Raw genomic sequence first — 15,207 nt, forward strand, 5'->3', positions numbered from 1 at the left:
CAGGCAGATCTCACAACAGCAGAGTAGAGGAAGAATCACTTTCCCTGACCTGCTGGCCAAGCTCCTTTTGATGGAACCCAGGATTCCATTGGCTTTCTGGGCTGTGTGTGCACACTACTGGATCATGTTGAGTTTTTCATCAACCATCCCCCCCCTGCACCTTCTCCACAGGGCTGCTCTCAACCACTTCTTTGCCCAGCCTGTTGGTGTGCCTGGGATTGCCATGACCTGGGTGTAAGGAACTTGCACTTGGCTTTTTGATCCTTACAAGGTTTTCATTGGGCCATCTTTCCAGCCTGTCAAAGTTTCTCTGGATGGCTTCCCTTCCCTCCCTGTGTCTAATACACCACACAGCCTGGTGTTGTACTTGCTGAGGGTACACTCAATCCTACTGTCCGTGTCACCGACAAAGGTACTGAACAGTATCAGCCCCAGTACCAACCCCTGAGGGACACCATTTGTCACTTGTCTCCACTTGTACAATGAGACAGATCACAAGCCTTTGCCATCCAGACAGTTCATTGTCCACCAAGTGGTTCATCCATCAAATCCATGCCTCTCCAATTTTAGCACAAGAATGTCAGGCAGGACAGTGTCAAGAACTTCAAGTAAGTCCAGGGAGACAATGTTGGTTGCTCTGCTCCATAAAACAAATGTAAAACAATTGGCTCTGAGAGAGTTATATAAAGGTTTAGGTTCATTCATGCTTTTCCCCTAGCAATTTTTACTACTACTTAAAAGATTATCTGACTCAATGTATAGAAAACAGGAAGAAAGCAGACTTAACATAGCCAGTCTATTATAAGCCTTGCAAATAATGTGTTTTTCACTGATATATATTAACTATGCTCTCAACATATGCGTATGATGATAACACTGTAAATTGATACCCCTTTAGTGTGACAGAGTGAAGCCTGAAACTGTTAGACTAATTACAGTCTTACACAACTTAAACATACATATTTTTATTCTTTTCTGTCAATAAGCTATCTCCTGGATAGCGTAATTTTTGGCTAGAAAGAAAGTCAAACAAAAGATACATACTGTGAAGGGACACTGGGTTCAGTTTAACTGTGAGGGGGTTAGTAATTTCCAAACTTTCAGACAAACTGTGAAGAAAGTGCAGTTGTCATCACATTCTTGTAAAGATTGTCATTGTTGATTTAAGTTATATTAAGTTATATTTCAGTTAAATCCATACTTTCAAACTTGGTTTGGGTGTGTAAAGTATACTTGGCAGAAAATGATCCATTCATGCAAGGACTTCTGCCTCTGCTTTCTGGCAGGCAGAGATCCAGAAACGGTTTTCTACTCTATTGAATTTTTTTATGACTATGTTTCTAATGGACTTTATTAGATGATGTTTCAGCAGAAATTTCTGTCAGTCTTTATTTCTATGAAAATCCAGATTTCATGCTTGGAAGTACATAAGATATTCCTCAGTATAGAGTTTAGAAAAATGGCTAGGATTGCACTGATAGGTTTGTTTTCTCCATTAAATTGTACATACTGTCATAGAGATCAAAGAAGTTGGACTCTTGGAAGAGCTGAATTCAATTCTGATGTCCTTTAGATTTCTGCTGTTGTCTTATGTGAGATATTTTGCCTCTTTGTGACTCTATAGACATGTATGCAGTTATAAGTGTCGCATGATTTTGATATCCCATCAGAGAGATTATTTGGTCCAGGAGAAAATCTGGGCAGGTTAGTGCAATGGTTGCTTCACACATCTTCTCTTTTCTGCAGAGTGACAGTGAAGTCAAGGAAAGAATGCAGGTGGGTCAGCACAGTGTTTCAAGCTGGACTGTGTGCAGTCCTGGTGTGGAGTCATGGGGTCCCCCAGAGCACACGCTGGTGCTCTTGGGTCCTCTGCATGGTGGTGAAGTGGTCCCTAATCTTGCTGCAGAGTCACGAGGTTCTCACCTCTCACTTTTATACTCTGGTATCCTGCAATATTAAATATCCTTTGTTATAGGATTAGGCAGGGAATATCACATTGGTAATGAGTCCTTTCAGGTCTTGATCTTTCCCAATTTGCATTTGCTGCTCTTGCTGCTGAGCCTTTGAACTTTGTGATGATCATCAGGAAGTTTGCATAGTTTGGCTACCTGTTTTCTTCAGCACACAAACCCAATTCTCTTTTTCAGGACAACTGGCTGACTGTATTTCATTGGCTTTTGCCACAGTAAAGAGCTGTTTACCATTTACTGGCTTATGCTAACAGCTATCCTGTCTGGACATAAATCATGCTAATTGCTACAGAGAGTGAAGAAAAAACCCTAAGTTCTGGGGTTTTTTTTGTTTTTTTTTTTTTTTTTTTTTTTTTTTTTTTTTTTTTGTTTTTTTTTTTTTTTGTCCCAACTTTCTTGGTCATAAAGTCTGTTTAGGGAGCTTCCCATTCTGCAGTGTTATTTGTGGAGATTCTCTAGACTCTTTAAATACTTTCAAGAGCTTATGAAGCCAAAAAATCAAGATAATGGATGACAGAACATTTATGTGGATAAACTTGAAATGATGCATACACGGAGAACAAGAGTAATACGACATCCCAGCTTCATACAGGAATCTGATTTGGGATTTGGTACTTTTTGTGGGGCTTGGGCTGTGAGCATAAGCCCATATAAAAAGGAATGAGGAGACAAGAACCTACAGTTCCCATTAGGAGTACAGCACTCTTCAGGAAAACACTCAGGAAATGTTTGATTGTCATGCTCATCTTTGTCTGGTGCATCCAAATATGTAAAAAGCAGATGTCCATACCTCAGCAGAGGTATGTGTCCCTCCCTACCCTAGTTCAGCATGCTGTGAACAAGTGAGGAGATGCTGTACTCATCTGCTAACCCCTTATTTAAGGGGTACAGCCATAGAAAGAACCCCCCAGTTTTTGCTGCCTTGCTCCCCAATGTGGCCTTACCTGCCAGACATTGTGTCTCTGAAGATCAGTCTGGAGGTAGGTTGCAGAGTGTTGTATGGGGCTTGGAAATATGCATCTGCTGTCTGGCTCTAATAAAAGGGAGAGATGTGAGGCAAAGAGGATTGTGCAATTCAGTATGATATATATAAGTAAGCTCCTTAACTGCAGGAATTAGTGAGGAAGTAGATTAGTCCTGAGATTACACCAATACCAGAACTGTCTATCCTCCTTCAGGTTCAGAGCCATGGGAGACATGAACAGTAGTCAGCATGAATCAGCCTGCAATTTAAATTTAAAGCAGTAGTAATAAAGAGTCTAATTTGGCAAGAACTTTAGTGGATTATTTGCCTCAGACTCATAGGGCTGTGCTTTTGCCTTGCTATTTCTGTTTTTTGTAATGAACATGTGCCCTCAGGTGTTTCTGCCATTGACTCTAACTCTTTCATTACAAACTTCTTTTTCCTCTAATTACTGGTGGTGGTGTTTGGAGGAATTAGTTGTGAGGTGGTTGGGGTTTGACTCTGGCCAGCAGCTAAGCCTTCACCCACTTGCTTGGTAACCCACTACAGCAGGATGGGGGAGAGAACTGGACTGGCACAAGTGAGGAAAAGACCTCTAGTGAGTCAAGATAAAGACAGTACGTGAAAGGGAAAAAAAAAGTAACAAACGATGCAAAAGCACTCACCACCATCAGACTGATGCCCAGCCAGTCCCCAAGCAAAAGCTACTTTGAGAAACTGCCCCCAGCTTATATGCTAATCATGGCATTGTATGGTATGGAGTATGCCTTTGATCTCTTGGGGTCAGCTGTCCTGGCTGTGTCCCTCCCTACCCTGCTGAGAGGCAGAGTGAGAAACAGGCAAGGCTCGATTCTGTGCAAGCCCCACTCAGCAGTAGCTGAAACAGTTTTTTAATCACAGTGTTACCACATGAGCTTCTACTGAGAAAATAACTCCATTCTACCATGAACAAAACGTAATGCCACTTTCTTTTTCAATTCACGCCAAGGCAATAAATGACCAAATGATGAAAAAAACCCAACAAAATATTACATTAGTATCATCTACTCATATGGTGTCTACATAATACAAGATTTTAAGAATTCATTTTAAGGACTGTTTCAAGCTTTTTTTTTTTTTTTTTGTAGATGTGCATTTTGCTTTCTGTGCTTGAGGATATTGGCATTTCACTGAAGTAAGAACTCCTGTTCCCTCAGTAACAGCAGCAAACAATATTTGCTCATTGGATTCCATGAATGAAACAATTTTGCTTGATTTATGAATAGATTTTTCAGCAAAACTGAAATCGATTTTTGTAAATCCTCATGCTGAGGTCTCCAAAATATGGAGAGGAGGATGAATTTTTATGCTGGTTTCTCTATATGATTGTGTTACTAACTCCAAATGAAATATTTTCCTAAGAATTTGAGGAGATTGATCAGTTCTCAGATGGTTATGCTAACTGGTGAGGGTAAATCCTTATGGATTAGGATGGTGGTTTCAGGACCAATGAGGCAGGAAGAACCACCATGTGGTTTATCTGTTCTGATTAATCACTTATTCAGTTGCTACAATAAATTGACATGGAAAGGGGCTGGGGGTAGTGAACTGACACTGGTCTGGCTTTGTGATTTGTCGGATCTTTAAATCTTCATGCACTGGTCAGCAGTCATTTGGGCTCTGGTTTGAGAGAGAAAAGCAACAAAGAATGTACAATTATACTGTGTTTGCCTTTTTTTCAAGGTCCTTTGGGCCAAATGCTGTACCTTTTTTCTCATAAGCACTTCTGAGTTATCCTGCTAAAATAACTGGGAATGGTTTAGAATTTTGGTTTAATTTTAAGGAGGCTGGCTGTATAAGTAATTCAAAATATTTCAAACTGTAAACATTACAGCAAAAAGCAAAACTTCCATGCTTTATGACATATTAGTTGAGAAAAAATATTGAGCAGGATCATATTGAATTAAAAAGTCTGGAATCATTGCAGATGGCTTAAGCACTAGTCAAGACTTCAGGTTTCATATAGTTTCCAGTGTTACACTGGTTGATGTAGACAGTGGAAGGAAAATATTTGATACAGCCTGTGGAGGCCTCAGGCTGTTGTGTACATGAGACCCTTCATTTTGCTTCCTATATGCAGAGCAGGAAAATAGAGGTATTTTAATCAAGACTCAGTGCAGAAGTGGAGAGTTCCTGAGGAAGAAACTTTTTTGTCTTGAGCTATAGTCTTTGGAATGTTTCAGGAAATGCCTTTTTGAGTCAGGCATCTGTGGAAGATAAGGAAATTTTAGGTCTTTCATATTTATCTATCAGACTTCAGAAAAATTTAAGTCAATGAAAATATTGGAGGAAGTTTTCCAGTATAGCTTCTCTACTGTCAGGTTTTAGAATATAGTTGTCTTTATCCTTTACTTTAGTAGGGATCTTTTATGTCTTCTACCACACTTCTGTAAAGAGCAGGAGGGTAGAAAAATAAATTTTACGATCTAAAAACCCTGAACCTCAACTTTGTCTAAATTTTAAACCAGAGAATTCTTTTTCACACCCTTAGAGGCCCTAAATACTTAAACAGTATGGTTGAAATGAGTGCAACAAGCTGAAGTCACAAAAGAAGACAAAAGCCAAGCTCATCTGTCTTAATGAGCAGGAAGATGGATGAGTCTGTGAACAAAGAACAATCCCAGAAAGAAAACAGCCCTTGCTCTTTGGAAAGCCCTCCTGATGCATTAGCTAGAATAAGAGGAGTGTTGACTGATCCACATATCCCTGATCCTTAATTGAGCCTAAGCCTTTCCAAAGGTCTTTAAGATATCACGTCTCCTTTAATTAATCTGTTTTCCTGCCTCAGTAATTTCAACATAGGAGATATATGCTTTAGGATGTTGTGATAACTACTTAGGCAATCAGAAGACATTTTCGCCTTCAAGGTATTTGGCAGGTTCTGGCAGTTTTTCTTATCTTACTGTTGACTCAAGAGATTATCAACCTATTTTTAAGAACACTTATCCAGACACAAATTGAACCAGGCTTGTCAGCTAAGATAGGACAGTAACAGGAATCTGTGATTTCAAAGGGTTTTTGTGCAGGAGGAGGGAGGGCCCATGTTTACAGACTCTCTACCCTGTTTCACTGTCACACAGCTGCAGGATTCAGATTCATTGCAGAAAAAATTAATGCAGCATTAGTAGGTATGTGTCCTGCTGTCTAGAGCCAATGCTATCTCAGCCATCAGTCACCTCAGTAGTTTGAGATTAGTGAAAGAATAATGGGTCATCTCTCTAGTGGGAGCAATAATTTGCATATCTAAATTCTCAAGCAGTGCCAATTTCTACTTCTTCCAGTTGGAATCTTATTCCAATAGTCTAATGTAAACATATTTGTTAGTCTACCAGTCGTATCTGATAATATTTGAATTACAATATGTAATAGTGAGAATTACAATTCTGGGTATATCTGTACCTAATATGACTTGTGATATATATAATAATTTGCAAGAATGACCAGGCTTATTTAATTCTGTGTCGTTCTGACTCATCATTTATATGCACTGAATTCTCAGCTTATCAGAATGACTCAGTGAACAGGTAGAAAGAGGATCAACATTAGCCCTTCTGACATCATGATATTAGTTTAGATATCATAAACAGTAAATTTAAGTGTAGGAATAGTTTTAGGTAAAAAAAAAAAGATAAATTAAATTATTTTTGCTTTACAGTAAGTCCTCATATATTTGAAACAATAGAAAAAGATAAGAGCAATTCTAATAGAAACAATAGAAATAACTATTGTAAATTCTAGTCATACAACAATCTCTATACAGTATGTGTAAGGTGGAGAAAAGGAAGAAAAAAGTTTTCTTGATGCATGATTGCATATTGGATTATTTTAAGTGACTGATTCTTATCAAAGACTACTTCAGTATAATTTGTGGCTTTCCAGATGAGCTCAGTAACATGCCAGATTTGATTACTGTGCAGTAAGACAGCATGACTTACACTTTTATAATGAATGCACTCACTGATTAATGGTTCATTGTACAGGAAGAGCTCACTGCTGTGTACGTGTTTCTTACTGCAATATCTTTTTATTAAAGGAAGATATTTGGATTTTCTGATTTCCATGATTTGATGCAGTTGCTAGTGTAGTGGCTGACTTGGCTTTTGCAATGGATTCTCAGACATTGTGGAGCTGATTGGTTTGAGTTTTTTTGACCTATATGTACTTGAAAGAGTGATAAACATTAGATTACATAAACATCATTAACAAAGTTGCTTTTAGAGGAACTTCAATCTCATACTTAAACCTGAAAATCTGCCTCTTCAAGCAACATTCCTTCTTTAAGCATTGATGCTGTGGCTTCTTAAGTTCTAGATTTTTTTTCTGTGAATGAAGCTTGTTTTTTTTCTGATATGGAGAAGGAGAATAATATCAGTGAAAGGCAAACGTATCTACCCCATCTGAGAAAGAGCAGAAAGTCTGGCAACGTGTAATTGGAGACCCATGCAACCAAACTGCTTCCACCTATGACATCTTCACTTCTATACTCCTTTAGTTCCCTATGTAGTAAATCTCTGCCCATAACCTATGTCGAGTGCAAAATTAAAATTTTAAGTGAAACCTCAACATCTGACATTGCCATTTTCATATGCATTTTTAAATACTATAAATATTTTGTTTTATCTCAGGATTTATTTATGGTGTAGAATGGACCTCTGTGCCTGAGTGCAGCCTCAACAGAATTTTGCAATTTGACCTTGGAACTAGCTACATTAGATATGTTACCTCAGACGAGGAATGAAATCCTCCTACAAGGAAGGGTGTCTGCCATCCAGCATCCACTGCCATCCCAAGGGTCACAGAAGGAATGTGGTCTTGCCATCTTTTATTCTCTCGTTCTGAATGTCATGCTATTACTGTTGCCAGATATTTGTGTGATCTAGTCATAAAGATTTGGATCACAGAGGTACAAACTGATGGTCCTCTGAGATCATCGAGTCCAAGCATTAATCTAGCACTGTGAGTCTGCCATGAAACAAGGTCCTTAAGCACCACATCTACACGTGTTTTAAACACTTCCAGGGATGATGATTACACCAGTTCCCTGGGCAACCTGTTCTAATGTTCTAATGACGACCCTTTTGGTGGAGATTTTTTTCTAATATCCAGTCTAAACCTCTCCTGGCAGAACCTGGGGCTGTTTCCTCTCGTTGTATCATGTGGTGCTAGGAAGGAGAGGCCAACCCTAAGCTCCTTTCAGGTGACTGTAGAGAATGATAAGGTCTCACCTCAGCCTCCTTTTCTCCAGGCTAAACAACCCCAGCTCCCTCAGCTCCTCTGGACTTGCTCCAGCACTTCAATGTCCTTCTTGCTGTGAGGGGCCCAGAACTGGACATAGGATTCGTGGTGCCTGCACTGGTGCCAAGTACAGGGTGGCAATCACATCCCAGGTCCTGCTGGCCGCACTATTGCTGATACAGCCAGGATGCCATTGGCCTTCTTGGACACCTGGGCACATGTGGATGGCTTCCAGGTCTTTTTCTGCCAGGCAGCTTTCTACTGGGCTTCCATCTCACATTATCCCTGTTCCAACGTGGGGCCTTCCCACGGTCCGCAGGGAAAGCACAGCCGGGCCGGGCTCTGTGCCAGGCCGCAGGGCCATCCCTGCCGGGCCTCTCCTGCCCCGGCCCTGCTCCCGCTGTCCCCTCGGGGCTCGCAGGGCTGTTTCTCGCTCGTTTCCCCTGGCTCAGCCCTGGCTGCCGGGCAGCGTTTTGCCCTCCCTTGGCCAGGCTTTCCCTGGGGCTGAGGGGCTCAGCCGTGCCCTGCGCTGGGGCCGGCCCGGGCAGCGCCGGGACACCTGCACCCAGTTGGGGAGAGGACGGTCTCGTCCGGATTGACAGGGTTGTTGGGTTTTTTTCATTACATTGGGATAAAGTTTTTAGATGGTCTTAGAAGGACAGGAGAAAAAAAAATAAATTAAAGGGTCAAACTCTAGACAGAATTTTGCCAGAGCTTTGGAATACGGGAAGCCATGAATTATTTATGTCTGACTTCCCAGTATGTTCCCTAAAGGCTGGTAGTATTTTCCCTGTTCATCTGTCTATGATAGCCTCAGATTTTAATTTGGTTCTCTCAGGAGCATGTTTATGCTCTGACTTACAGAATTTCATCTGTGTTTTTGTGGCACAGATAGGAAATAGTGTTGCTGTTGTAAAAATTAAATGTAGCCAAGTTACTTCTAGTAGTTCGCAGCTATGTTGAGCTCTCTTAAGATGCTTAGATTTTCTTCTTGTACTCCCTCTACCTTTCCCTTTGTTTTTGGTGCCAAGTTCCCAGAAGTGTGGGTTAAAAGACTACCAGCCAATTTATTTTATGATAAAAAATGAAAAGCATTGGGGTGGCTTTTTAGAGAAGGGAAACCAGAGGAGAAGGGAAGGTACCATGGTCATTATCATTATGTGGGAAAATGCTTTTTTGAAGACAACTGGTGGAATTGTTAGGTTTTTTGTGCCCATGCTGAACAGTGGAGTAAACAGGGAGATTAAATGTATTATATTAAACAGCAAAGCAAATTTCCTACTGATAAGGCCTGTGGTGCCTGGAGCAGAGGGAGGTGGCTAAGAGAGGCTGCAGTGCAGGACTGGTTCTGTGTGTTAAATATGTGAAATGCCAGGAAAAAAATCTGCCTTGTCTAGAGATGTGGTAGTGGGCTAGGGGTGCAGAGGTTCATTTCAACCATAATTTTTTGTAATTTTATAGTACTAGCAGTTTTAGGTCCCACTGAAACTGAGAATGTAAAATTTCTTATGCTGAAGAGTAAGCTAAATTAAAAGTTAATTTTGAACAGATGTGCAAATGGGAGCCCTTGCTATGTTGATGTTTGCTGTGGAAACACTGTTTTATGTTGCTGAGTCATGCTTTTTTAAAAATCTACTGTACCTTCAGTACAGTAGTGTCTCTGTTGCTTGTAAAAATTCATTCTGTGTTTGCCTTCTGTATGGTATTTCTCATACAAATTTATGTAATGAAAAAATAACTGTTAAAGTCTATAATGTTAACAGTTCAGCTGGATATCACACAGCTGTGGATCCAGGGACACTGGGCTACTAAGTGCTATTGGCTGCAACCTTTCCCCTTGAAGAACTGTAGTAATAAATGAACTCATGTGATAGATGTTTGAAATTACATTCTCTGTCCAGAAGAAATATTTTAATAGGGGCACAAAACATTCCTTTTAATGTCAGAGACATTTATTTTGATTTCTCTGTTTCTAGATGAAGAGGACCTGTGCAGCATGCCTTTTTAAAAAAATCTTTTTCTTCCCCCCTCTTTTAATATCTATATTAAAAAACAAGACAAAACAAAACAAAAATCATGGAAACATGCAGTGGTTGCAGAATGTTAGCTGCTGTCCAGATATCGAACCTATTTGAAGCAAGTACAACTAGTGACAGTAGTTGATTGTGTAATCAGATTTTTTTCCCATTTAAACTAATGCTTACAAATGTAGATTATTAAAGCAGTTTTGAAGTGTTCTTTGGTGAAAACAAAGAGTTTAAAAAAACTTACAGCCTAAAAATTAAAATTTACTGAAATTGAATATAGCCCTAAAAGAAGTTAACAATGGCAGCAGGCTGTTGCTGCCTGTGCCTCATGGATGTAAATGTTTTGAACTCACATAAACTGTTGTTGTTGTACCAGCAGCATCTTTTTAGTCACAGAGCAGCTTCCCCTTTGGCCACGCAGCCCTGCAGTCCTTCCCGAACACACTTTAAATATTCTGGAGCGCTTGTGCTAGTGCAAACATTTTGTGTAGTCCTGTCCTCTCAGTCTCGTTTACATCTCTGGGTTTCACCTCCTCGGGCGAGTGTTGTTTTTGTGAAAGAGCCGATTCAGCAGAGCCTCCCGGCCGGGGCTCGGGCGGCGTGGGATGAGCCGACGGACCGAGGGGCTTTTCCCAGAGAGCTCCTCAGCCCTGCACCGACAGCGGCAGCCGGCACAGGGGCTGCTCCCAGCCAGGGAGCCTGAAAACAATTCACCAGGCGCCTCATTCACAGCTCTGGGGCTCCTTCCCAGCCCAGCGCAGTCTCGGGATGCAGTTCTTTGAGCCTCTGGAGCCTCGGAGTTCTTTGCAGTTCTTTGCTGCTGCTGAAGTTGCTCGCGTGTCCGCGGTGAGCTGCCCCGAGCAGGGAGCACGGCTTCCCTGCGCCTGGAGCGAGCGTGTGCGAGGCCGGTGGGACTGCTGCACTTGTCCTTGCTCGTGTGCGTGGATCCCCTGGGCTCCTTTGGACTCCACAGGCTACGGAGCTGATAGCAGGGAGCATTGCATTACAGTGATTTCTGCAAATATCACTCTGCAAAATCAACTGTCAGGCAACAAAGTCAACTATTAGGCCATTTGTAATTTTTTTATTTATATGTAAATAGCCACACCAAAAAGAAAACTACTTTTGTTTCTATCATGATAATGTAATTATTAATTTACTAAGAAAATACAATAACTAGATTGTTTGAAAGCAAGGTAATGGAATAAACATTTATATGTGTGTGCCTGCATGTTTTTTCTCTGATACTTTACAAGACAGCAGCAAGTTTAATTGCATGTCACAAACTAGTTAAATTCCTATAACAGAAGCTGGTACTTTTGTTTAAAACAAAACAAAACAAAACAAAAACCAAAACAACCAAAAAACAACAACAAAAAAAAAAAAAAACCCACAAAAAACCACAAACAAACAAACAAACAAAAAAAACCAACCCCCCCCCCAAAAAAAAAAAAAAAGAAAGAAAATGTAATTCAAAAAGTCCTTTTAGAGTGAGGTAATGGATTTGTTAAGAAGTTTTGTTCGGTCTGCTTGTACTTGTGATAGAATAAGGCAGGTATGTCCCCCAAGTTTTTGTAGTTTAACTTCAAATAGTGTTTGTGTCTGGAGCAAGGGGATTACCAGAGCCAAAGATTTGGTATTTACCATTGTCAGTGAGATTTCCTTACAAAAAGTAAATTAATTAAAATCATATATAATCACATTCTTCAATATACAAACTAACCTAGCCTGAGATTTATGGATATTTTTCTTCTAAAAAATAGCTGAATTTTTATGAATAACCTGTGTTTTCATGTTTTTGTCTTGCATATGTATGTCAGTGTCTTGAGCTTCAGGAAGTTTTGGAAAAATGCTACCCAACTGGGCTAGCTTTGTCTTCTTGGGCAGCACTGTGGCTTCAGAGACAAAGCTTTATAGAATGTTATTTTCCCTTCTTTTAGAGCTCTAATTTGCATGGCAGATTGATGCAGGAATGCCTGGTATGGGTATTGAATTCTATTTTTGTTTTTACCAACTATCCTTTCCTACTGCTTTCAGCCTTCTCACTTCTTTCAGAAAAAGCTGCATTATATATTTTAGCAGAAAAGAGCCAAGGCAGGACTTTTGCTTCTTATGCAGGTGGTGACTGTTCTGAATATCCCCACTGCTCTTTATGAGGCCCATCCAGCTGGCAGCCTGTGGGCCACTTCTCTTGCACAGAATAATTCTGGCCAGCTCCCACATGAACATGATTTTATCCTGTCATGTCTGTGCATAACCATGGAAGCTGCCTCTCTGCTCCTTTACTTCTGGAATGTGGCACAATGTGTCTGCCTCTGGAGATGTGCCTATAGTGACATTTAAAGAGAGATACTGCACTATAGCTTAGCCTTCAGAAAGATAAATCATTCCACAGCCACACGACTGTTTTGCCCTCTGAAAAGAAATGCTAGAAACGCCTTCAAATGCCAAGACTTTTTTTTTCCTCTTTTTTTTCTTTTTTATTGGTAAGAGATCTTAAAAATGGCTTAAGAACTGGTTGGTGTGCTGTTTTTCATAAAAATAGATAAAATGTTGTCAGAATCATCTTCTACACTAGAAGAAAGGGTATGAACGTTACCTAGGCTTAAAATATAATACATGTTAAATAAACGTGTGTTAGCAAGTAAACATTAGATAGCTTATATTTCTCTCATGTGTCCTTTGCTGGGTTTCTGTTTGCAAAGCATTTCATGATTCATTATTTTCATGATACTGTAATTTTATGCTGTAAGCTGCCACTGGAATACTATACAAAAATCACAGCTATAAATTATTTGAATCCTCCCAAGTGTACTGATGGTAACTATTTCAGAGTAGGACTGAGAGATATTTTTTTTTAAATTCAGAAACTGTTTGTTTTAAATGACTGTTCTACAGTTCAGAACAGAAGCATATTCTTTAATTTTTACCTTAAATGAGTGTTACTATTCTTATATTTATATGAGACTGATAATTATCAGGTTTATGATAACAAATCCATTGTTTTATTTTTCCATGAACTGCAGAAACTATGCCTGTTCCAGACCAGCCCTCGTCTTCTGACAAGACAAGTTCCCTTAGTCCTGTGTTGAACACATCCAATGGTGATGGCTCTGAAACTGAGACAACCTCTGCCATTCTAGCTTCAGTCAAAGAACAGGTAGGCGAGTGATGCATCTGTAGGCTGGAAAACAATTGTATGATTTACTGGGGTTTTTTTTAAATAAATGTTTCATAGCTGGTATCTGAATAATTTAGTTCACAAATGCATATTCTAAAGAATGTTAACCATTTCTTTATGCCTTAGTATACTTCTGTAAGCTTTCCTACAGTAAATTTAGTATAATTTTAATTGAATTGCTCATTTTATTCTCCACTTTCACACTTTACTGTGTATGGTGGTTTTCTGATGTCTCTCCTTTTATTGTTGGCAGTCTGCATGTGGAGTTACAGTATACTGGCATGTAAGAGTTATAGACAAATGAATTGTGGACAAGATGTGTTATTGTAGAATTTTTGAAAGATTAGTAAGAACCTTAGGATTTTAAAATTTATATTCATGTTTTTGGGGGTTTTGTGTAAAACCTGATGTGAAATTATTTCAGGGCAAAACTGGCTATAGAAAGAGACACTCAGTTTTGAATGATTAAAACAAAAATATTGTAAGTTTTCAAGGAAAAGGTCTTCAGTGTGATGGTCTGCTTGATGCTAATAAGACAGGTTTGGACATTTTAATATAAATTTTTGTGGGCTGAATGTCAGAGATTTTGCTTTCAATGCCTTTTTGTACTTTAGGAGATGATTAATATTTCAGTTAATGCAAACAACTGGTCTCTGTCACTACCTCCTTTGGGTTTGACAGCATCAACCGGAATTCCAAGGAGAGACATTAAATCAGCTGCTTTTAGGCAGCTTTCTCCTTGCTGAAGGTGTTTAAATTGGCTCTTCCTTTATCAAGTACTGATCTTTCCTTGCCAAAAGACATTCACTGTTTTTTTTATTTAAATTAATGCATGAATTCAGCTTATGATATCTCTCAGCACTGGAGTAACAGTTCTTGAGTCTTAGAGGTTTTATAAAAATTATAACATCTCTCTTCTTTGGTTTTTTTTAGTATATGCCAGTTCTCTCTTTTGGGTGGTAGAGGTTAGTCATATTTTCTGTTCTGAACAGAGAAGTGGAAAAATGAAATGTTATAATGTGGAGTTTTGTCTTGAGATTTATGGCACATCATTGGAATTGAAAATTGTCCATGGTTTAGATGTTTGTATTCTCTTCCATGTCAATGATATTTCTTGGGTGTGTACCAGTGTTTCAGCCTGTGTCACTGCATTATTTTGTAGAAAAATACCTGCCTTCCTTTCTGACTCTTTGATAGTGAAAAAGTGTACAGGGAGATTACATAGATAGAAGCTATATCTGTGTGTTGGAATGGGAATCACAGTATGGAATAGTGACAAGAACTTCTCTGTTGTTTGGTGCGATTTTCACTAGTTTATACCTGGTTATGTTTTTTACAAATGAACCTCCCACCCATATAAATCAATTGAGTACCAGAGGAAATTGCTGCTGAATCCACTGGATGAAAAGTATTTCAGGTGGTAATATATTAGCAAAGTTATTTCTGATTCCTATGAACCACAGCAGAAAGGAGAGTGTAATAAAGTAGTACTGCATTCACTTATCACCAAGAACAGCCTAGCCAGCTAACCTAAGGTACTGCTGATTAATAAGATAATGTCTTGAACTGTTGTGATACAAAGTACCAAAGTGTAATGTATTTCTTCTCTTAAGGAAATTTGGTCTTCTCTTAAGGAAATTTGCTTCTTGGCAGGTATCTCTAGTCACACCTATCTTGAAGCTGGAAGACTGTACTAATCTCAAAAACAAGCCATAATAATAATACTAATAATAACAATCATAACAACAACAACAACAACAACAACAATAATAATAATAATATTAAAGCAAC

The 15,207-nt window shown here is 39.3% G+C and overlaps 1 protein-coding gene across 3 annotated transcripts in view; it reads left to right on the top strand.

Moving 5' to 3' along the window:
• Nucleotides 1-15,207, top strand: part of CTNND2 (catenin delta 2) — a 638,555-nt gene that overhangs the window by 107,387 nt on the left and 515,961 nt on the right. For all 3 annotated transcript variants that reach the window (XM_064428418.1, XM_064428428.1, XM_064428464.1), the window contains exon 2: nt 13,262-13,395. In XM_064428418.1, coding sequence (XP_064284488.1) covers nt 13,262-13,395 — 134 coding nt within the window. The remainder of the gene's footprint in view (nt 1-13,261; nt 13,396-15,207) is intronic.

Source organism: Passer domesticus, chromosome 1 (genome assembly GCF_036417665.1).
Source record: "Passer domesticus isolate bPasDom1 chromosome 1, bPasDom1.hap1, whole genome shotgun sequence".
NCBI lineage: Eukaryota > Metazoa > Chordata > Aves > Passeriformes > Passeridae > Passer > Passer domesticus.